The 25,077-nt window shown below is 36.9% G+C and overlaps 1 protein-coding gene across 2 annotated transcripts in view; it reads right to left on the bottom strand.

Annotated features, from left to right (window-relative positions):
* Positions 1 to 25,077, bottom strand: part of Rb1cc1 (RB1 inducible coiled-coil 1) — a 66,756-nt gene that overhangs the window by 23,962 nt on the left and 17,717 nt on the right. For both annotated transcript variants that reach the window (XM_005362244.2, XM_026786581.1), the window contains 12 exons: positions 18,258 to 18,365; positions 17,365 to 17,485; positions 14,040 to 14,166; positions 13,766 to 13,936; positions 9,465 to 9,667; positions 7,292 to 7,718; positions 4,413 to 4,583; positions 2,898 to 3,082; positions 2,495 to 2,681; positions 2,335 to 2,416; positions 2,187 to 2,248; positions 70 to 173 (listed from right to left, as the gene is read on the bottom strand). In XM_005362244.2, the coding sequence (XP_005362301.1) occupies positions 70 to 173; positions 2,187 to 2,248; positions 2,335 to 2,416; positions 2,495 to 2,681; positions 2,898 to 3,082; positions 4,413 to 4,583; positions 7,292 to 7,718; positions 9,465 to 9,667; positions 13,766 to 13,936; positions 14,040 to 14,166; positions 17,365 to 17,435 (1,790 nt within the window). In that variant the 5' untranslated portion in view covers positions 17,436 to 17,485; positions 18,258 to 18,365. The remainder of the gene's footprint in view (positions 1 to 69; positions 174 to 2,186; positions 2,249 to 2,334; positions 2,417 to 2,494; positions 2,682 to 2,897; positions 3,083 to 4,412; positions 4,584 to 7,291; positions 7,719 to 9,464; positions 9,668 to 13,765; positions 13,937 to 14,039; positions 14,167 to 17,364; positions 17,486 to 18,257; positions 18,366 to 25,077) is intronic.

A 25,077-nucleotide genomic window follows, 5' to 3' on the forward strand; every position in this document is an offset into this window, starting at 1 on the left:
AAAAAAAAAAAAAAAAAAAAAAAAAAAAAAAAAAAAATCTAGTAAACTAAAAATGCTTATGGCCTTTACCTGAGGAATGGCTGCACTTCTGAAGGACAAAATGATTGGAGAAACTGTAAATCTTTTAATGTTATGTCTGGAAGTTCACAGTCAAATTTTCGAGGCTTCTGAGTCTATAAAAGAAAAAAAAACTTTACCAATATGAAGAATAAATTTAGATATTTCTTGTTATAATTGAATCTAACATAAGAGACTGACAAAATCACAACAGAATTAAAATCAAAAACCATGCAAAGATTAAAGGGCACACTAGCTCTGTGAACCTTAATAGTCCGGACAATGAACTGTTTGGTGATAACCAATACGCTTATTCTTTCTTTTGTTCTTGCACCACTTTATAGAAATTCTAGAATCCCATCAACACTAAAGGGTGCCATTAGTTGGACTGTGCATAGGTTATTTCCAAATTTCCCCTTGACCCACAGAATGAACATAAAATGCCTCCCCATAGTACCTAGGAATATTTCTTTCTTTGCTCTTCACACTTTAAAAAATACTATGGGTCAACTTTTAACTCTAAACAAAAAGTATTAATTGTAAAGTCCTACTAGTTGTTTTTTTTTTTTTTTTATAATACTGGCAAGAGTGGTATCTTTTAAAAAAACTTCAATTATCTTGGTTACTAGTCAAGAAGATTTAACTATGTCAGGACAATCTATATAAAACATAGATAAATAAGTATATACGTGAATTCCAATTATGTTATCTGTGTACATTCTTAATATATTGCCATGCAAAAAATTATTTAAAAGTGAAATCCTTGCTGGTGGTGCAAGCCTTTAATCCCAGCACTCAGGAGGCAGAGGCAGGGAATCTGTGATTTCAAGGCCAACCTTTAGTTCAAGGCCAACAGTTAGTTCCAGGACAGGCTCCAAAGCCCTGTCTCAAAAAACAAAACAAAACAAACCCCTGAAATCCTAATATGGGGGAGGGGTACAAAGCATTTCATGATTTTTTTTTAATAAAAATACCTCATTTGAAAAATGAATAGATCCAGCTAACTGTCCTTAAAAAATAAATGCTATTTTCATGTTTAATTTTAATAAATATCTACTGAAGACTCAAAAGTTACTCTGACTTATCAAATAATGATATGGGGACAAAAGGATGAATGGGCAACAGACAACAGATGAGAATACAAAAAATAAACGGAAAAACAAAACAACTAAAAATGGCATTCCCATTGCTTGACAGCCTAATGTGGGCTGCTGAGTGATGAAGGAGCGGCACACATACTTTGCAGCAATCAACAGCTCTCTAATTGAACTTTAAAGAGCTGTTCAACAAGAAAGAGGCCATGTCTGATACTGGAAACACTCAGTGCTAGTGAAATCATGATTCTAGGAGATTTGCTAAACTAGCATATATCCATACCTATAGATATTTGTTCTTATACCCACAGATAGATATACATCTTTTGCCTTCAAAGAAACTTCTCTTTGCAACACAAACCACTAAAGAAAAGCACAAGCAATCAATGTGGAGAGTTGTGGAAGACAGTAGTAAAGGTACACTCCGTTACCACAGGACAACTGTAAAGGGGGTGGAAAACTAGGAGAGGATTGGGGAATTTGCCTTTTAGTAACACTAAAAGTTACATCTGCAAAGTCTCACCAAACACGCAGATGTGAGCTAAACAAGGACCCCAACCTACATGGGGGAAAGGCCTGAATCCCACACAAAAAGCTACAGGCAACTGAGTAAAAAATTGGGAACCAGATAGGTGGCCTTCCCCAGAAATGAGCCCACTAGTCAACTGTCCAGTGCCAAACTGTCAACTCTGAAATATACACACAAGTAGCATTATGTGGACTCATTAGGATATATTTAGGAATATATAACGCATACAGTAACAACTGATGAAAAATGGCCATGAATTTGAAGGAGAGCAGGAAGGGTTATAAGAAGTTTTAGAGGGAGGAGAGGAAGAAATACTGTACTTAGAATCTCAAAAATTAACAACGAAAAATAACCATTAACACATATCAAGGCTTACACCAGGTAACCCCCAAAACCAAAACCATTATATGCTGATTTAATCCTATTCTGTTTCTGATAAATGCTTCTAATCCTGAAAAAAGAAGTTTTACAATGCACAAATTTAGTCACAGTGAGAAAATACATACACAAAATGAGGGGGGCCAGGAGTCCAGTCCCTTAAATAGACGATTTCTTAAGAAGGATTTCCCTGTGTGAAGAATTAGAAACATGGTTATTCTGGAAACTATTTAAGAGGTAAAAAATAAAAAAGGATTAAAAAAAATTAGCGCTTACTAAATAATTTCCCAAAGGATTCCCTTTTGGACTTTTCAGCTTCATACAATTGTTTCCCATCTTTGACTAAAGCACCGGCCCACTGAGAAGAAAAGTTTGTGTTAATGACATATGCCAATTATTAATGTTCATATATAATTACACGGCTAGAACTGCTTACCTCTCTGTAGTGTTTAATGAACATTTTTCTCCGCACGACCTCAACCACGGCTAGGCAGTACATCTGTGGGACCGTGCTGAGAGCCTCAACAATTCTGACTCTCTCCAGCAGCTCTATGACAAGGCGCAGTAGTGCCTGCAGCTTTTCTCCATCTTGATCAGCATGAAGCATCACAAAACAACACCACCTACAGAGTACGGGCGTTATTCTGTAATTCACTGTTTTCAACAGTCCCAACACTTGCTAAAAATTATCTTGTAGGTAAACTGTGAGAGTCAAGACTCTGACATCTAATCTCAGGGTTAATCAATTACGATGAAATCATAAGGGGAAATCACTCATTACTGGGAAATAAAAGCATAAACTCTCAAGAACCTAAATTAAATATGACAGAATCTCTTACTTCAGTCTGACATGTAGGTTGTTTGCTAGCTCTTGTTTGGCAGTGGTACACTTCTGTTTAATATCCAACAATTTTCTGTGGTTTTGCAACATAATCATCAGCTGATTTGCATGACTCAGGCACAGATCAGGTAACACGGATGCATCCTTCAAGTTTTCAGCTCTCATCTGATTAGCTAAAAATCCCTTTGAGAAAAAAAGTTTTAAAAGTATTTAATTTTGTTAAATAAATGACATAAGCACTCAAGAGAAAAACAGACAATGGTGCACTTTCTATTTTGTCCCCTAAAATCCATCTCACCCTAAAGGGGAAACACATATAAATGGCCAGTTGATGGACCAACTTAAAATAATCTCTATCTTGAAAGCTGTACTAAAATAACTATTCCAACATAAGCCCAAAACAAGTTCTTTTTAAAATGTCAGTAAAACATTTAATTTTTTAAACATTAAATTTAAGCTACCTTAGATTTTTATATTTCTTTGTTTTTTCTTATTAAAAACAAACATATAAAATATCAGCATCACCAGGAATAAAAATTTAAACATGAATAGAAGCCACAGCACTTTAAAACCAGAGACAGAAAGGAACAACATGGGCTACACAGACCATGAACTACAGAGGGCAGGAGGGAGGGAGAGGAAGGAGGAAATGGAAGAAGGAGACAGCAACTATTCTTCTCAGGGACTGGAAAACAAGTGGTCATAAATATGAAGAAGTAATCAATTTTCAAGATTTCTTCTTTTTCTTGTCTTTTGTTTTGAGGGAGAATACAAGGTACTAATTAGTTCGGCTTCCTTTATCTTTTAACACCTTAACAATAATCTTTTCCACTCCAGCTGTGGAAAGGACTTTCCTGGTTTGTATTTCAGTTTTTATTCATGGTACCTGACCTCACGTTACCAAGTTCAACCACTAGAGCATGCCTTGGCTGTATGTGATGGCTGTCAACTGTATTCACAACGCAAAAAAAGAGGCAGATAGATGCACCTCAGGCTGGGTAATAGAGTGAGATCCTGCCTCAGACTGAATAACAACACAGAACATATCTTTCGTTTTGTGGTATACTGTTATAAATCTGATTTGTGCCCACAAGCTCACTTTTTGAGTGATGGCCCTCCCTTGGTGCTGTTCTGAGAAGAGATGAAACCTTTGGGATATAAGACTTAGTCGAAAAATGGATCACTGTGGTAGGGGCCCAGCCTGCTCCATCCTTTGCTTCTGTATCCTATTTTCTTATCTTGCAAAGAGGCAAGTTGTACCTCTGCTCCTCCTGAATCTGTTCCTGGTGCCCTACATTTTTCATCATTTCAGACTATACCCTTCTGAAACCAAACAAAATAAACCTCTTTTCCCTTAAACTAACCATAGTGTTAGTTATATAGTCATAGAACAGGCAAACCTAATTAATACACGAGAATAATAATACATTACCAACAGTGATGGGAAACATGTATAAATGTGTACACTAAGTAGACATTGTACCTAAAGTAAATTAAAAAAGCCAAACAATACCTGAGCAAGCTCTTTCTGTTCATTTACCAGTCGGCCACAGCTAGCAATCATCTGGTCCAGGGCATACAGACGATCTTCAAGTCCTTTAATGGCTTTCATATTCTGATTATCAAGTTTGGCAATAGTTTGATGGCATTCTAATATAAATGGTTGAATAATCTTTGGGTCAAGCTAAATGAGAAAAAAATATATAGGAGTAAAATCTTCTGGAAATAGTTTCAACTATATTTCACACTAATTGAACAGGGTCAGATATAAAAGTGATAGAAAACGACACAGAAAAAACCATGCGCAGGAAATCAAGTTACACTTCCAAAGGAAGGTTACTAAGACTCATCTCATCCTAAACAGCTGGTGCTAAGCAAATACAATAAAAAAAAATCAAGTGCATAATCCAGTAATCACAAATCTCAATCAATGCTATAATTTCTTCAATATCCTTAAGAAAATGCTATTTTTCAATGTCATCAACGTCATATAAAGTAGAGCCAATAGTAACAAATTCATTCTTGGGCCGTATCTTTTATCAGTTCAACTTCTCTCAAAGCATCCTCCACAATCATGCACCTTGGCATATGTCTGCAATTTAGAGATTAGGAAGCAATGCAGAAGATAGGCCTGCACAAGCAACTCACCCCCATCTTTAAAAAGGCAAGATTTTTTTCTTCCTCAGTAATACAGAAAACTTACTAAAAGGAAACAGCTTAATCAATGTGCTTTCTTCATCTTAATCTTTACTGGAAGGAAATAGCTTACTTAATCAATGTGCTTTCTTAATTTTAATCTTTACTGAAAGGAAACAGCTTGATCAATATGCTTTCTTAATTTCTAATTCTACCTGCTATCTGGCTTTAATTCTACATGTATGATGGTGACTATTTTCTAATAAAAACTAGTCACAACTATCGAAAAACCTTGTTCATTAAAGGCAGACAACCTTTGCCAATCTCTTCAGGTCCGGCTGGTTCCTTCACAGATTTCTTCTCAGAATCTAACTATTCCATTTACAGTTATAGTTTTAATCTTAGGCACCATATACCATCCATTCATCCATCCTAAGACAGGGTCTAACTCAGGGATTCAAACTACATTGCCTAGGTTAGTTTCAAATTTTCAGTGTTGGAGACTGGAGAGATGGCTCAGAGGTTAAGAGCTCTGGCTGCTCGTCCAGAGGTCCTGAGTTCAATTCCCAGCAACCACATGGTGGCTCACAGCAGTCTATAATGAGTTCTGGTGCCCTCTTCTGGCATGCAGGCATACATGGAGGCAGAATGTTGTATGCAAAATAAATAAAAAAAATTTTCAGTGTTGGTATTATAGGTGGGAGATACTGCCAACAGCAAATTGTTCATCATTACTATTATTGCGGTACTGGAAATTGAGCCTGCGGCCTTGGTAGAAAGTGTTCTACTTCTGAGCAAAAGATACGCCATTGTCTGCACATGGGGTCAGAAGATTTCTGAGAATTAGCTCTCTTCTTTCACCATGCAAGTCCTGGGGATTGAAGTAAGGTTTTTCAGCTTTACCCACTAGATCATACTGCCAGATCCTAAACTCAACTTTTAATGGAAGAAACCTAGCATAGTTTTTCAAGCCTCAGATGTGATCTTAAAGTGGCTGCTAATATCGATATGAAGGTATCAACCAAGTGTGTGTCTAAGCACATGTACATGTGTGGGCATCAGTGTGAGCTCTCCACATACATGTGGAGGTCAAAGGACAACCAGTGGAAGTCAATTCCCTCCCTCCACCATCCTTTACCCACTAAGTCACCTCACTGACCAATGTCTTTGGACTGTCCTTCTGATCTGTAAAGGAAATATTTGATGAGGCCGTTCAAGTGGGGCTAGAGAGAGGGTGAAACAGGAAGACAGTTCAAGTGATGTGAACAATGGTCAGAAAGAGAAAATAATGGATTTTGAGTTTAACATAATTTCTATGAAACTTATAAACACTATCAGGCAGTGTTGGTGTACACCTTTAATGTCAGCACTCGGGAGGCAGAAGCAAGTGGATCTCTGTGAGTTTGAGACCAGCCTGGTCTACAAGAGCTATGGAGAAACCGCGTGTCAAAAAACCAAAAATAAATAAACAAACAAATAAATAAATAAGTAAGTAAATAAATAAAATTAAAGCAGAAATATTAGTGTAGCTTTCATGCATTTTGACAATAGTGTTTGCTGGGGCGAATGCCTAACTGAATGAAATACCTACCTATCAGATCAGATGTTATCAATGACACAGATGCTCAACACATTAGGAAACCAAGATCTTAGAGGCATTCACTTGACTTATAACTTAAGGTAGGCAGTGCTGTTCCAGGCATCCTAGAATACTTAGACCAGGTTTTTTTTTTCTTTTTAAAAAGAATTATTGAATCAAGAACCAAATCTGTTTTCTCACTAAGTGCCCCTTTAAGCAAAGCCCAACTATTCCAGTCTTCATATTCTAATAACTGAAATCTTCAAAACCTTAGTATTTTGTATCAATAAAACAAAACAATTTCCTTTGTGATGCAAATGTTTTGCATCAACTCACAGAGTAGATATAAAGTGACATTTGTCCCAGGTTTGCCTCTAGAACTGTAACTGTAACGCCTTACTGAACAATTTTGATAGAATAGTTATAATTTCTCATGTAGGGAGGTGATCACCAGGAAAAGACAACTTTCTGGATGATAGAAATATTCAACACTATGTTTTTAGTTGGTAGTGATTTATCTTTCAACTACTCAAAAATTACATAAACCCTTCTCACCTACAAGAAAATCAAAAGCATGGTTACAAGTTATTTGATCCAATCTACAAATTCCAATCTAAGGTATATTGCTTCAAATATAACTTTAAAGCCCACCCCTGACACACACACACAACACTTACCCTGCTCATAGAATCAAAGCACTTCCTGACCAAAGATTCCACGTCATTAGGTCTATCTTGAACATTTATCCAGTCTAACAAGGACACATTAAAAAAAGGAAGATCACTGTCTTTCTCATCTACTGAAGCTTCTTCTTGCTGGACAGTACTTTGACAAGATTCCCTAAGTCCTTTGCCCCGTTCAGCATTGGTGGGATCTGGAGGTACATGCTCCACTGACTTGTGAAATGAGGTTAACATGGATGTGTTAGTTGTTCTAGGCATATCAGGAGAGAGCACCAGTTCAGTGGATCTTTTCATCTCAATTTTCTCTGAGTCTTCATGTTCATTTAAAGAATCCAGTCTTCCCAAACATTCCCTGTAACTATGTCTGGTTAGGCACTCCAAGAGAGGAATCTTGGCCATTACTGAAACCGCGGTTCCTAAACTTAATATACAAAACATCAGTCAGTAAAGCAAGTGTGTTCTAGTACCATGCAATGAAATCACAAAACTTCAACACCAGCCTTACCGCTGTTCCACATATGTTCCATACATATGCGCTCTTTCATTAGCCAGCTAAAAGTATAGGTTAGTAGAGAGGTGATAGCAAACATCAAAATATAAATTTATAGGAAAGCTAGCTTGATTATACTAAACATGTAGATGTTGACTTTTAATCAAACTCTTTTCAAGTAAAACTTTTTTATTAGAAAAAATATAATAAAAGAAAGGTTGGCCAGAATAGTCCCTCAGACTATAACACTACTGTTAACACAATCAAATAAATTCAATGTGCTGAAAGCACAAGATAACTCTTATACTCACTACCTCAGGAAAATGGACAGAGACATGAACTGTTAAAAGAAAATGGGGAAAATATGAAATCTCTGAGATTTCACAAAACTATATTGTATATAAAAAGATTCAGGTCCTTAAAGTAAATTGATCTGGTTATTGGGAGTCCCTCCAAAATAGGTACTTAGAAAAGTTATTGTAATAAACAATTAAAAATGATCTGTTAATGCTGACTATTCATTCTCTTTTCTATCGATATTTCTTTCAGTGTCAATGAAGACCAAAACTTTTCAATAAATAGTCAACCTATAATGCTGAGAAAACTGAGGGAAAGGAGCCATGTGGCCAGAATGCAATTTAAGAGCAATAATCTTTGTCTAATACAGGGAAGAAGTTGAATTGAGTCCCCAGCATCACTAAAAAAGAAGTAAAGATTAAGGAAAAGTAGGAAATTAAGAGAACATGCTATCACCTCTAATAAAAATTCAAAGCAAAGAAGAAAATAAGAAACTAGAATACAAAATCTGGAAAGTACATATATGAGCATGAATTGACAATAGTTATTTTAAGGCTGAATTAATGCTCATTTAAATATTAATTATAGTTCTGTAGTATGTTTCTTTAATATGTAAAGAACTTATACTAGGAGGGCAATATTTTAAAGATAACTTAAAATTGTCCATGTCTGATGGCTTTTTTATTTATATGAGATGTGAGGTCAGGTCCTTTTTTACTCTCTCCTCCATTTTACTTTTTCTCTTTTGGGCAAATTACAAAGAAAGATTCTTATTTTTACATATTACTCTAAGTTTTTCATATGACTAAATCACTCAAGGGAGAAAAAAAGGTTGGGGGAATCAAAATATGTATTTTTTAAAAATTACATTAACGGAAATAATTTATAGCTGGCTTGGTGGCATATGCCTTTAATCCAAGCACTGGGAGACTGAGGCAGGCGGCACTCTGTGAGTTTGAAGTCAGTCTGGTCTACATAGTGAATTCAAGAACAGACACGACTACACAGAGAAATTCTGTCTCCTGGATGGATGGATGAATACCAGCATAAAAAATAAATGCCCAAAACCAAAACAACAAACAAACATAGCACCAAACCAAAAACCCACAACTTAACTACAGCATGATTCTAATACGGGCCAGTGAGATGGCTGAGTGGGTAATAGGAAAGGTCTGAATCCCACAGCGGAAAGAAAAAAATCAACATCTAAAATTTGTCCTCTGACTTCAACATAAGCACCATGAAACACACAGGCCTGTACTTGCATATAAGAACAATTATTATAATAATATATGGCCTCTAAGGAGTAAATATCCAGTGACTGAAAATTACTGATAAATTTCAAAGACATTATAAAAATCCACTTAATGATAAACATACTGAGTAAGTTTTAACTTGATGTCTTCTATGGACTGCAGATAATCTGAATAAATACTTTCAAACTTGAAAAGAAGCTTTTGGTATGAATTTGAACAGTCCTCCAGATTGGCCATGATTGCAGCCCAGCCTTGGTGCTGTAGATGTTCATCATGGACAAGACCTTCACAGAAAGAGCAAAGCTTCTTGGCAACTTCATACATTTCCTGTTTTACAATGAGAAAGAATAAAAGAAAGCAATGATGTGTGTGTACATGTTTGCAAATACATACACCCATATATTTTCACAAATATTTGTGCCAAACATAAAAGATTGAAAATGCATTATCAAATTCTAGAGTAACACAAACACATGTTGAAACTGTCACAGAGTCCTCAAAATATAATTGTGTCTGTGTGCATGCACACTCACACACACACTGTGGTATATATGTATATGTTACCTGTGCAATAGTATAAGCATGGAAGCCTAAAGAGAATGAGGTGTCCTATCACTTCCATTTTATTCCTTTGATACAAAGTCTGAGCCTGGAGCTGAGCTGGTAGCCAGCAAGCCCTAGTGACAATTCTATCTACTGACCCCCAATTACTGGGATTAGCACATACAATCATTCCCAGATTTCTATATAAGTGTTGGGGACTCAAGTCGTCATACTAGCCCAGCAAGTATTCTTACCATCTGAACCATTCTGCAGCCCTAAGAGTCAAATGAGGGGCTGGAGAGATGGCTCAGTGGTTAAGAGCACTGCCTGCTCTTCCAGAGGTCCTGAGTTCAATTCCCAGCAACCACATGGTGGCTCACAACCATGTGTAATGAGATCTGGTGCCCTCTTCTGGCCTGCAGACAGAATACCAAGAATACTGTATATGTATACATAATAAATATATAAATCTTTGAAAAAAAGAGTCAAATGACTTTTAAGAACAGATGACTGGAAGTTAGTTACAAAGAATGAAGTATCAACTGTAAACTGATAAAAACCGATGTGAGAGATTTCTCTTGTTTAGAGAAATTCCCTGACACAAAAAAATCTGGACCTGTAGAAAATAGATCACTCTGTCTTAGACACTTTAAAAAAGAAAAAAGGGGGGAAGACAAGTAAAGACTTTTAGAAGCTCGGGTCACTTATGAAGGTTCAAAGAAAATACTGACATAAATTAGGAATGAAAATTCCAAATGCTGGAAAAAAATAACGTGGAAAAGAATAGAAAATGTAAATAAAACTGGTTAGCAACAAACAGTCTACAGAAAAAGGAAAGAGAGGGCCACAAGTCTAAAGACTCAGAAAATGCTAACAAAAAAGGAATCAGATTTTACTGTGGGTCAGCATGATGGTAGATACCTATAATATAAAAATTAGGTGGCATAAGTATGAAGAACACATAGATAATTAGACTGACACACTCGGCATAGGTTCAGCGGAGGTGACAGAAATGAAGCAAGCAAACAGTTAATACTAGGAAACAAACCCAACACTGTATATAGAATATAAACATTAAGATGTAAGGGGAGGAGTGTGCCAGAGGATCCCTCTCCATCCCCCAAAATACAGGCTATCTATCCTTCTTGTTTTCCATCAGAATTTGTGGTAGGATCCTAGGATCCCACTGCTGAAGACAGCACACACATTCACCACAGGAAGAAAGAAGAAGCTGGCACTGATCGGGAGCCTTCTTCCCGGTCGGCTGGCTCTCAGCGGTACTGGCAATTGCTATTTAAGCAACTGGTGTGTTGTGGGAGAGACCCAGCCAATCACCTTACTTGTAGGGCGGGGTCCTCCGAGGATATTTTTTTACTTATAAAGATTGCGGGAGCGCTGGAACCTGTGGTTCTGTAAGTCTATATATTTATTACAATCTCTGTCTGCATTCATTTACGCCGTTACCGTGTGTGGGCGTGGGGGTAGGGAGTCATCACTATTCTTACGCAGTTGTAAACTCCTTGAACTGCAATGATGACTGGGTAAGGATGTTGATGATATATATACCCATAGGTACAAAATGTTATTGGGATAATCAACTTCTCTCTGATTTAAGGTCTGTTCTACAGGAGGAAACACACGCATTCCTGCTATCTTAAATCTGGTCAATAATCCATGGTTGGAAACTCACAGGATCTAGAGGTGAACCTAGTACTACTATGCAAAATGCAGAAAGTATGTTTCAGTCGATCAGGAGTCTCATGGATCACCCATGACATTCACTCTTAGCTGAGTCGAGTATGTATACATGCATATATGAAAATGATAAATGAGAAAATACAAAAGCACAAAAAATATTCATGGAGTATAGTAAAACTCAGTTCTATAAGAAAAATCAGCAGACCAATTTCCTTTAAACAAAGATAAGTTATTTAAGCAGCTAAGATGTCTAAATCTTTAAAAAGACTTTAAAAGCAACTGAAAATTATCCCCTTTACTTAAAAGTACTCAAGGCCCTAAATAACCAAGTAATTTCCAAACTGCCTATAAAACAATACAAGGACTGGCATTTTGATTCACCTGAATCTCAATACCAATGTTCCTCACTTATTTCAACTATTAAATTTTTAATGTTTTTTTCATCTATGATAAAAATCATCTCTCCTGATATACAACATTATTCTTTTTTTAAAGTTTGCTATATTTATGTGCAGAAAACTTAGCAGTGCACATTTAACCCAGTTTAGTTGTGAGTTCTTGCACTGCTATTGCCTTTGCACAGGTTATCTTGGTAGACAAGGGTGCTCTGGCAAAGCTGGGGAAGGTATTAGGACCAATTTCATGACAGCATTATTCTTAATGCCCGAGTATAATCCTGCCATACGTTTTCCTTGTATAATACCTTTATCTTGCTTTTGTTAATTTACATTTTATCACCTTTCCCTTTCAGTTAAAATATATTAAATATTCAATATTACATTTTCTTAGGAGACCAAAAGGTTTATGCAAGAAGATGACACCACCATCAAGTGGGCCTGACCTCAGCCCGAATCAAGTACTATCAAGTTCTGAGTAAGGTCACTTTCTGTTATCAGTCAATCACAAAATCTGAATGTTTGTGTACAAGAAAAAAAATCTTTTAAAATCTATGACTAATGAATAGACAAATATCAAAATGTTACCCCCACACCAAAAAAAAAAAAAAAAAAAAAGAAAAAAAAAACTTAATTTAGAATTTGTTGCACAATATTAAGCTAGAGAGCTCATACATCCTTCTGCATCAGGTTGCCACTTTGATTGGAATGTGTGAATTCTCATCTGTTTCCCTGCCACAGGAACCTTCCATTCAGTCCTAAGTTTTATTAACCAACACTGAAACTTTACTAAATGTTTACCTTCTAAAAATTACAATATAAACTATTACTTCACATGTTCTAAGATACATTCTTTATCTCAAAGAAAAACATAGCAACCTCTTGACAGCATAGAGTCAATGGCACTACAGTTAAGTAATAGTAAACTATAAGAAAAAACAAGGCATAGGGTATGCCTGTTGTAATTTTAGGACTCTGAAAGTTAAGACAGAAGGATTGACAGTTTGAGGCTAGCAGAAGTTACACATATCGACCCTATCTAAAAAAAAGAAATACTATAACAAAACAGGAAAATCAAATAATTGTCAACAATATATGGGGATTGAAAGTATTGGTAAATAATATAGATGAAAAAGGACTGTGGTTCCTTTTCTGATAAGGAAAAAGAACTGTTTATAAAAGTTACCTGAGCTTTTTGTCTATTCTAACATGGGTACCTAAATCAACTAAAGAATGTTCTAAAGTAATTATCTGACCACCCCCATTTTGGTGAGATGCTGGTCAAGTCATGTTTAAGACAACCTTCTCACACTATCTAGTAATGTAGAGAACTAAAATTTTAAAACTAGGTATATTAATTATAAAATATAATTATTAACTTTCAAAGATTTATTTTTATTAATTTGAATTATAGCTATGTATGCATGCCAGACAAGTGAAGGTTCCTGTGTAAGTTAGAAAGAAGCCTGACTTTAAAAAGAGGCCTGTGAAACAATTATCAAAAGGATGCTTACTGCCAAGTAGCTGAGTTAATCCCAGGAAAATACGTTGGAAAAAGAACCTACTATCACTAGATGTTTTCTGACCTCTGTGGTTTTCACACTTGATCATGCACACATGCACATACTCAGATACACATACACATACACTAAAACAGAACATAAAAAATGTAAGTTGGGTATTTTTCATCTATCTATGTTATTTTGTTATCTATGTAATTTTGACTTCTCTGCTAACTAGACTTGAATGCTTTTTGAAGCAATTAATTAAAAAGGTGTTTAGATCTTACCACTGCAAGTTGTGTCCTTGAAGCAACAGTGTGAAAAACCGCAGGCATCATAAGAGACTCCTCAACTTTTATTTCCATGTCATTTTCTGTTGAAAAGGTAGTTTTAGGAATAGCAGGTGCACGGTCACATAAGATCATTTCTTTATTAAAGAGAAAAATTGGATTTGTGTCCTGTATTTTAAAAATGCAGAAATGATAGGAATGTTATAAATGATGATCTTGCACACTGCTCCCCATCTTTTGAGAAGGCAAAATGTGCAGTTTAGACACCTACCGTTCCAGCACTGTAGGTACACACTCTTCGATCTGCAGCCATGCATTCTCCTCCATTGACCACTAGCACCTGGTGCTGAATAGCAATCTTGTATTTGCTTTGAATGGCATGCTTAAGGTCAGCCACACTTAGAAAAACAAAATCCAGTTATTTACATATGCCTAGTGCCTTTATAAAAGCAGCACTTCATTAAAACACTTACACATACCATAATATGCTACTGAATTTCATTCTAATATTTATCTCAAAAATAAAAAAAAAGGTAGCAAGTTTCCTATTTTTTAATTAGATACCACAATCAACTGGCTGTCAGTGAATTGAATGCCTACTGGGTCACATCTAAAAGTGAACCCATAAAACACAGGCAGCACTTATGATTACTTTTCTGGGTTTTTATATAGTTGTCAAAGGTATAAATGGACATACATGTGACATCTAGTTTGGTCAACTGCCTCAGAACCCATAATTTGTGTTTTTCACAATACACTCTAGAAAAACATTAAGTCTAAACCAAGTGAAAACTCCTTCCTTTCAGAAAAATTTATAATAATCCATAGCCACATGTGTAATCTGTAATCCCAGAAGGAAGAGCAAGTTCAAGACCAGCCTGGGCTTAAATAATGAGAAAAGTCATCCCTAGAGAAATAAAACTATATTGATGAAAAATGTATGTATTTAAAAAATAAATAAGGGCAGAGAAGATAGCTCTGTGGGTAAAATTCCATGCCTATTGCACAAGCAAAAGGAACAGTGTTTGAATCTGCAGAAATCATATAAAAAAGGGGAGTAAGTGATGGCCCATGTCTATAACCAAGACTAGGGTAGGGAGGAGACAGGCAGATGCCTGGATACACTGGCTCGCCAGTCTAGACAGATCAGAAAGCCCCAGATGAAAGCCCTCATCAAGGGGTGACAAATCAAGACATCAGACATCTATCTATATCTAGTTTCTACACATCTATACACATACCCATATGTACATAAGCATACAGCATGTATGAAACAAAATAAAAATCATAAAATAACCATTTAGTGGCATTTGTACATATGTGTACTTGGTGTACATTTTGGTATGTTCGCCTGTGCCTGAATGTGGACATGAAGGGTTGATGGTGTGGGTTATCCTCCACTGAACCTAAAAGTTCACTGTTTTGACTAGACTGGGTGGACAGCACACCCTAGGGATTCATCTATCTCTGCCTGCTTTCCCTTTCCCCACAACGGGCTGGGTTACAGGAAACACTGAAACATCAGGTTTTTTATATGGGCATTGGGAATCCAAACTCAGGTCCTCTTGTTTACACAGCAGAAACGTCCTTCACCCACTAAGCTCCCTTAGTGACATTTTAAAAAAGCTTTCTATTAGCGCGTTAATTATACATAATGTGTTCCATTATGACACTTGTGCAGATCCTCATAGTTTCTCCTTTTCTCTCCCATTCTCATTAGTCTCCTCCTTCCTCTTTCCAGCCACTTCCCATCTTTTTCCTACTGCCACGCTCACTTTTTATTTCTAGAATTAGGTTTACGTGAAGAGCATGGGTGAGGGATTGTGTACAGGAGTTTAGGCAACTTACCAGTGCATCCACTACTAAAGAAAATCTCTGCTTCCAGTACTCACTAACTGACTATGGATCCTCAGGGAGAGAACTATGTGAGGCTCAACCTTAGTACCATTAACGACAAACAAAAACAAAAGACCCTCTTTAGTTTGTGTATATGTGCTTTTCCCTCAGATAGCTGTGCACCACTTGTGTGTCTCTTATTCACAGAGGTCAGAAGACAGCACCAGATACCCTGGAACTACAGTTACAGGTGGTTGTGAGTCACCATGTTCAAACAGATTCTAATTCCTCTGCAAGAGCAACAGTGCTCTTAAGTGCTGAGCCATCTCTCCAGTCATCTCACTGCTGTCTTTAAAATAAGTATGATTCGAGTTACTGGCAATAAATTCAATATGAGATTAGCTTATTCTGTAATGCTATCATATCATTACTATGAAGAAAGTAGCTTTGAAAAAAATGGTGTGTACTACTTGTTTCTTCTTTCTATATAAGCTTAAGAGAACATTCAAATTTTGACATCTTAATCAAAGCAGAAAACGATTAAAAATGAGCTGCATTAATTTATAAATTCCATTTGTTTTATTCTCTCATTAATAAGCCAAACAAACTCACTGGCACATGCATGTATACACATAAATACATACAGTAAGAAAGTAAGAAATAAAATGCAACACAAAGTTTGGGGGTTTGGTTTTTTTTTTTTTTTTTTTTTTGCTTTTTTAGACATGGTTTCCCTGTGTAGCTTTGGAGCCTGTCCAGGACCTCTCTCTGTAAACCAGGTTGGTCTCATTGCCTCCCAAGTGTTGGGATTGATGGCATGTGACACTACCGCCTGGCACAACACAAAGTTTTTAAAACACACAAATTACTGAAAACTACAAAGTAATGCATATTGCTCTAATAAACGTTCAGTTTAGAATTGCAGGTTCTTCATTATAACTACTAATATAGTTATGAAAATGACACAAGCACAATTTAAGAAATCTGAGCCTATCATTTCAGAATGCTAACAATTATGCATGATGAATAAGGAAAAACCCTTTTTTTGTTTGTTTGTTTTTTTTTAAGATAAGATCTCATTGTATATCTTTGGCTGATGTGGAAGGCCGATTTCTGCCTATCTCCAGGGTCAACTGCTGGGGCAAAAAGTGTGTTCACCACATCCAGTTGGTGACTTTCAATATAGATTGGTTACAAAAAAGTTTTTTTTCTTTTCTGTGTGTGTATTTGCGTGTACTGGGCATTATACATGTGCCTGTTGCCTGTAGAGGTCAGAAGAGACCACTGGAATCCCATAACTGGATCTGTAGCTATGAGAGCTGAGACTAAACTGTTCTCTTCAAGAACACATGCTTAGTCACTAAGCCAACTCTCTAGCTGTTTTAGAAAGAGGTTTCTTTTCAATGTTTGTATGTATATGCACATGTGTGTGGTATATATGCACATGCACACAAGTCACAACTTCATGCTATCCACAGGAAGATGATTTATTTACCTTCTTGGAAACAGCATCTCTCACTCTCTTGCATTAGGCTAGACTGTCTAACCAGTGAGTCCCAGGGGCCTTCCAAAACTGTGATAACAACCACACACCGTGACAACTGGCCTTCCTATGTGGGCTCTGGGCATTAAAGTCATGTTGTGCTTGCAAGGTAGGCGTTCTTATTGACTATGCCGTCCCTACACTACAATAGGATATTTTCTTAAAATATGGTATAAATTTGGGATGAAAAACCAGAGAAAAGTGAAATACAACTCACGTTTGCACAGTTAGCTCAGTGTCAAATGTTAGAGTGGTCCCAGTGTTAACCAGAAACACATATAACTTCATGATGATCTTTCTGGAATCTGTGAGCCGTACCTCACACTCTGGTGCACTTCCTAAATGGAAAAAATAAAGTGGGTAATTCAAGAGTAAGTTAAACACCTTCATCACCGCAACAGAACACACAAAAATTTAAAATGTAGGTTGATTTTTAGAAGTGAACTGGATAACGCAGACAACTCATATTTTTTTAAATGAGACTACTGAAACGCCTAACACTTCTACATTGCACAGTTGGCTTGTTTGCATGAGGAAAAGGCCCATCACTAGAAAAACAATGTGTATTAATTTTCCTTGCTTTCTGTATTCAGAATAAAAATTTTGGGTGCCTAGAGGTGTAGTTCAACAGAGAAATTGACTTGTATGCAAAAACATCTAGGTTTAATCCATTATTGAGGACTAAAATAATATAAAATGTGTGTGTGTGTGTGTGTGTGTGTGTGTGTGTGTGTGTGTGTGTAGAGTGGGGGTTATATACTTGTAATCCCAGCAATCAGGAGGTTAAGGCAAAAGGATGGCTTTGAATTCAAAGCCAGCCTCAGATACATATTAAGTTCCAGACCAACCTAGGAAGCAGTGATTCTGATCTCAAAACAAATTAACACTTAACCCCCAAAGGCACTGCTCATCCTTTTTCCTATTTCAGTGTATAAATAAAAACTAGAATTAGCCATTACTAGACTAGGAAGATGGCTCATCAGGTAAAGACACTTTCAGCTTAAGCAACAGGATCTGAATTCAAATCCCAAGCACCTATAATAAGTATCAGTGGAGTTCATGGGCAAGTGTGAGTGATCAAAACTGCAGTTCTGAAGGTACGTGACTTACCCTAGTTCCGTGAAGAATATTATTGCCTTTCTTAAAAGAGTACAAACGGTTTATATGGGCTTGCTTGATATTGGCAACTGAGTGGCACTACTGGTGAACCTCAGAGAACTGGAAAGGACAAATTTCAGAGTCACTATAAAGAAATAATTCAATGATGAAACAACATGCAATTATGCGTTCTCTTCCTCTGACGCTGCCAATTACAGCACTTTTCTACCTGGTCTAGTACCTCGGTACATTTTCTCACCTGCGTATTCACTGAATGCATAGCACAACTAGGATACAGACCCATAAAGACAAACATTGCTATTTCTACAGCCATCTTTCACACCTTAAATATAATAATCAGACAGGCATGGTGACAGGAATCATTCAAGATCATGTCGGGTTTCACCAAAGACAGAGTCAGAGGGGCTGGAGAGATGCTCAGTGGTTAAGAGCACTGACTGCTCTTCCAGAGAACCTGGATTCAATTCCCAGCACCCACATGGCAGCTCACAACTGTCTGAAGATCTAGTTCCAGGGGATCTGACACCTTCATACCAATGCACATAGAACAAAGTTAAATAAACCATAAAAATATTATTGAAAAAAGTCAGAGCAACAACTGCAAGGAGGAGTCCAGGCTGTAGAGTCAGATGGTTTTACGTTGGGAATACCTCATAACTTTTTAAAGATTTTAATTATTTAAGATGCATTTGTGTATGAGTGTTCACACACTTGTGTACATGCATGTAAAGGCAAGTGACCACTAAGGCTAAAGGCACTGGGATCCCACTAAAGCTGCAATTGTAGGTATGGCAGCAGTGAGCCACTCAAAATGGGTGCTGGGAACCAACTCTGTATAAGTAGTACAAACTTCTGATGGACCAATCTCTTTATGTACCCTCATTACTTAAATAAGCCACTTATAAATATTATTGAACCATTTCAGTACCTAGTTTGGGCTAGATGGCTCCAGAGTTACATAGACCACTTGCTGCCAAGCCTGTTGATCGATGGCGGAAGAGAACCAGCTCCCTCAAATTATCCTGTGATTCCCACCACATGAACTGTGGCATGCACATACCCAGATCCACACATAAGCACACAAGAATAAAAATAGCAGGCAAGCTCCATAAAATAAGCATCTGTTGTTATTTCTGGGACCCCCACATCCTGGTTTTCATTAGTCAACACCTACCCTTCCACTGCCTCAAGATGCAAGCAAAGCCTATGGTTTTAATAAATACAGTATAAGAAAAAGTGACAGGATTAGGTGTATGGTTATTAAAATTAAACCTTCCATCTTACAGTTGACTTCCTTTATCGACCTTGCTTAGCAAGTGGCCATATAGAGAGCTATACCTTTAAAAAAAATGGCCGCTTGCTAACAAACAGCATGAAGGCAGGAACTTCAGTCTGACAATTCTCAGCGAATTGAATTGACACTACTTGACTCTGAAAAGAGCTTTTCCCATCTGATCAACCTACAAGATACAATCCCTAGATACAATATTTATGTTGCTTCAAATAAACAGGTTTATGGTAAGTTTTTACTCAGCAAGAGATAATACAGTAAGTACAACCACATCAGAAAGATGTTATGACTACAGAAAAGGCAAAAAACAAAAAACAAACAAACAAAAAAAAAACACCAATGTAAGAGAACAGTATGAGGCAGATAATAATGTGGGTCACCAATGTCTACTTGAAATATCAGGTCTCCTTCCAGTTTAGACTAGAATGTGGCCTACTCCTATGGCTGTATGTAGATTCTAATATTGCTGATTACCCCTTCTAAAAAAAAAACTCTTCTGAAACTCAGCATATCCAATTTATTTCCTAGTATGCATATCTTCATCTGGCTTTGTAAAACCTAACTCCTAATTCTCTTTGCTTTTAGTTTTTAATTTCTCTCTGCTTATTGAATCTGCATTTACCTAGTCTATCGCACGCTGCCCAGCACTTTTAGCAGGCAGACATTAGCACATCTATCCATTAATCCTAAAACTTAGATAGTCACAGATTATGTACTCCTATTTACTGAGGTAAATCAGTTTCTCCTTGTTTAAAACAATCTCAATCTGGCTCTTATTTCTTCATCTCTAGTACACCTAATCTTCACTGCCTTCAGAAACTCTGGTTGCGAGTTTGTAGTAGTATAGACTACAATAACAAACACTCAGGACACAGAGCAGAGCAACAGAACTGCAAGTTATGGGGACTCCTTGGGCGGGCACACAGGGTCAAAGACAAAAGAAGGACCCTAGCTGTAAATGCTAAGTAAACCCAGGTTCTCCTGCTATGTAAATCTTACTACATCAGTTGACAGCAGCAGCCATCACTGTATATGCTTTCATGGATTTTTTAAATAGGTTTTCAGGAGATAGCCCAGACTTCCCTCAAAGTCTTTATCCTTCTGTCTCACATTTTCAATGTTGGGATTATAAGGCTTTACTATGCCTAGTTTTCTATGTGTTTCCATAAATACTTTCATTTGATCTTTAGAAAAACAATCCTATAAAGATGGTCATTGTTATTTTATGGTAAGAAGACTAAGGAGTTGATGTCATTAAGTTAATGAGTGTGTTGGCTCAAAGTTACATAATCCAAGGCTTCCATTTTATTTTGCCTTCAATAATTATGGTACTATTTAAATCAGCAAACTCCCTATCTTCACCCTTCTAGACCTAAATACAACACTGGTCAAATTCTTCAAAGCAGACAAGTTCCTAACTCTCATCTCTGAGTATTCAGGAGGGTAGTCTTCCCTGGTCCCTGTGATTACCCATTCTACTCTGACTACTCTTTCCTCCTGCCATACCTTTACATACACCCATTTTGATAGACAATCATATGATATTCATCACTTCATTAGTTATGCTATATATTCTATATACATTACAATGTTTTCATATATTTCTTCACATTTATCAGAAAGGAAGCTTTTCAAAGCCAAGACTTGAATTTGGCCTGGCCCAACATAAACATTTAACTACCTACTTACCTGTTACGGGCAAAGCAAATCTAGAAGGGCTAAGCCACCTAAGTCTGAGAAAAGACTTTGGGCTTGTAAACTGTTGAGACTAAGAAAGACGATGAGGACCTTTGGAGTTGGAGTAAAGGTGTTTTTAATTATGACACAGACATGAGCATATGGGCACAGAGAATGGAATGTGGGACTCTAAATGAGAAATGTCCCACAGGTTCACATATTTGAACATTTGGTCCCTGACTGGTGGTACTGTTTGGGGAGGTTATAGAACTTTTAGGAAGTGGAGCCTTGCTAGAGAAAGTCCATTACTGGAGCAGGACTTTGAGAATCTATCTCAAAAGCAAATGCCAGGTTGCTCTTGAAAATATGATCTCAGCTTCTTGTTCCTCCATGCCTCATCATCATGATAGACTAATACAAAATAAACACTTTCATGTATAAGTTGTTAGGAGGTATAGTATTTTATCACAGGCACAGAAAAGTTAACACATTAACATTGACTAAAATGTACTTATACTAACATGTCTTGAGGAATGATTTAAAAAAAGTAGGAATGGCAAATCGCTGTCTGCAAGTCACATACTTGAGTCTGTAACAATGAACAAAGTTTCGTGTAGGCTATCACAGAATTGAGAAGTGCATCATGGGTATCAGAATCATTTCCTTTTTTTTTTTTTTTTGTTTTTTTTGGTTTTTTGGTTTTTAGAGACAGGGTTTCTCTGTGGCTTTGGAGCCTGTCCTGGAACTAACTCTGTAGACCAGGCTGGTCTCAAACTCACAGAGATCCGCCTGCCTCTGCCTCCCGAGTGCTGGGATTAAAGGCGTGCGCCACCACCGCCTTCACTTAATCATTTTTTATTATCATAAATGCTTCATAGTCAGCAATACTAATAACGCCTAACAAAGCATTCCCTCAAAATTACACTATATTTACTTATTACCCCTTAGGGTTTAATCTCACAATAAACACTCACTTCTATTTAGGATTATTTTTAACAGAAATATTTTGTTTCAGAAGTCAAACTGCTATACCAAAACACGTAACTTTTGTTGGTTTCTTTGATGTTGAGAAATGGCCCCACTATGTAGTCCAAACTGGCTCTAAGTGTGGCTCAAGCTCCAAGTACTGGGACTGTAGGCACATGTCTCATTTCTAACCAAAAATTCAAGTTCATAGTTATCAGAGTATGCTATAAACTTGCTTTTACCCACTCATACTCCTCAGGCCATATATCTTGTTTATACGGTTACAATGTCTTTGCCATAACAATTCACTACTTTATATTTACATGCCATATTTGGCTGCCAATAAGGTTGTTACTCATTAACAGATTCGATACTAAACACATCAAGCACGACAAAAGACAGAGTATAACACTGCAATGACCAAGATAAGCATAATCTCTAAACTACTATAAACTTCAATCACCGGAAAAAATACACACACACACACACACACACACACACACACACACACACACACACACGTGTGCACACTCCATTACATAGGGTCATCTTACTTAAAGGTTAGGCAAGGCTACAGACACACACACACAAAACCTCATATTTTATACATATAGGTGCTCAAGTCTAACAGCCTCTAATGATATGTTGAGCAGCAACCCCTAATCTACTTAGATATGGAAGCCTATGGTTTCATCCACTGTTTTACAGATACCAGACTGGCACTTTGAGTAGGCTGATGTGGGATGACTGCTGTGAATTGCAAGACTGGCAGCTTTACTGAGAAATTCCCTTTTGAATCTGTACCCCCATTCTTTATATGCCCATAAACTGCAGGTAACAAAGTTCCACCCAAGAACAAGGAGAAACCAAGTCACATAATAGGGCTCCATCCATATCTGTAGTCTAAAATATGTCAGTGCATGGATTTTGACCACAAACGCTTTTTATTATCTACACATTCAAGAATGCGATACATAAAGTTAGCAATCATTGCTCTCACCAAGAGACTGTTAGTTAAAATCATTATGCTAAATAGTTTTACAAACACTGCTTCATTTATCACAACACGTAAAACAGAATTATTCTTGTTTCTATTTGCAAATGAAGAAAGATTCAGAAGTTACATAGCGTGCTTAGAGTTAGAAATGCAGAAAATAAAAATCCCAGGGGCCGAGTTCAAGTTCAGTTTGCTATATAATTTCAATTAAAAAAATAGCAGCCAGAACTGGAAAAATTGGCACACACTTGCAATGCCTGCACTGTAAGATCCCATGTTCAATTCTAAAGTTATTAAAATTAACAAATAAAAAAACCAACAAAAACAAAAACCCAAAACAAACTCAACATTTTCAGAGGGGAAGGCAGAACCATGGAATACAAAAAGAAGTTAAAGGGCTGGGCTAGAAATGTAGTTCAGTAGTAGGGTACTTGTAGTTCAGTAGTAGGGTACGTGCTCAAGGTCCTGCTTCAACCACGGGGAGATGGAGGAAGATTATTTTGAAAATGATAGTACCAACAGGGAATAATCCTTTCCAGGGTATGTATTTCTCGCAACATCAATGAAAACAAGGCAGCAAAAGCAGCTTTAGCATTCACAGCACCCATGCTGTGAAGAACCAATCTCATCTGAAAAGGGATCTGATCTGTCCTCAACATCCATCAAATCATCTCCAAGTTCATGGGATTTCACACCAAATGGGCTTCAAAGTAACCAATGTTTCTAAAGGAAATGAGACTGTGACACCACAAGACAGCAAAAGAGACTCAGTCCCAATCCTTTCCAGATTCTACTATCTGCTTATCTTCCCTGTTTTGAAAAGGAGGAAAAAAAATTGCAGGGCAGCAAATAAACCTCAGGAGCTGTCTGTAGGGGGAAGACAAAAGAAAGAAAAAGGTCACGCCATTTAAACTAAGTTAGTGTGATGATCAGTCATGTGGCAGATCAGCAATCATAGAACAGGGTAGCAAGTTTTAGAATAAATAGTGTCAAAATGATAGGAAATGCATGCTTAAACATACAGAAAGAAGAGAGGGGAAAGTTTTCTGAGTAATGCAGAAAAGTGAGCAGGCAGACTTCTGAAGTTTCTGGGCCATAGCTCTGTAAGCCACAGTCTTACTTATTTTAACTTGTATCTTTTGCTACAGTGAAAGTTGCAATTACATATAGTGTTCTCTTAGTTTCTCATAGAAGTGGGGTGGTGTTCATCAGGACTGGGGATTTGTCTGTTGATGTGAATCACCATGTTTTCTGTTCATCTCCACAGGAAAGGCAGTCTTTCACAGACTTTTCTAACTAGAAAATGTTCTGAGTAAACTCACTGAACATTCACATGGTGGTTTCTAAATGGGCTATTAAAAGGGGCTGAATTTGTCTAAAGCAGAGCAGAAAATGTACCAATCATATATGCTTAGAACATCTTAGTGCACCATGGGGCAAGTAAAACTAGTACAGCCATGCCAAAATGGCAAAGCCAACATTATAATGGCTTTCATTGGCACAGTTTAATCATTAAAAAATATTACAAAAACTGAATAGCCTCGAATCCATAAAAACTCATCTGTTTCTAAAAATACCTTAGAAAACAAGCAAGCAAGTAAGCAAACAAACAAAAACTCCGGGACAAGTGAGGTAGCTAAGCAAGTAAACACACCTACACCAAACATGACAACCTAAGATCAACCCCAGTATCCACGTGTAGGAGAGAAAATAGATTTGAGAGATCAGACATTAGGATGTGTGTACTATGACCATAGATACAAAATAAATATATGTAATTTAAAAATCAAAATAAACAACTTGGTGAACTAGTTTCAGAACTCATAAAAACTAGAGAGAAAAATTAAGCATTTACCTTTCTTATAGAAAATGTACTTCAA

This window comes from Microtus ochrogaster, linkage group LG5, assembly GCF_000317375.1.
Source record: "Microtus ochrogaster isolate Prairie Vole_2 linkage group LG5, MicOch1.0, whole genome shotgun sequence".
Lineage (NCBI taxonomy): Eukaryota > Metazoa > Chordata > Mammalia > Rodentia > Cricetidae > Microtus > Microtus ochrogaster.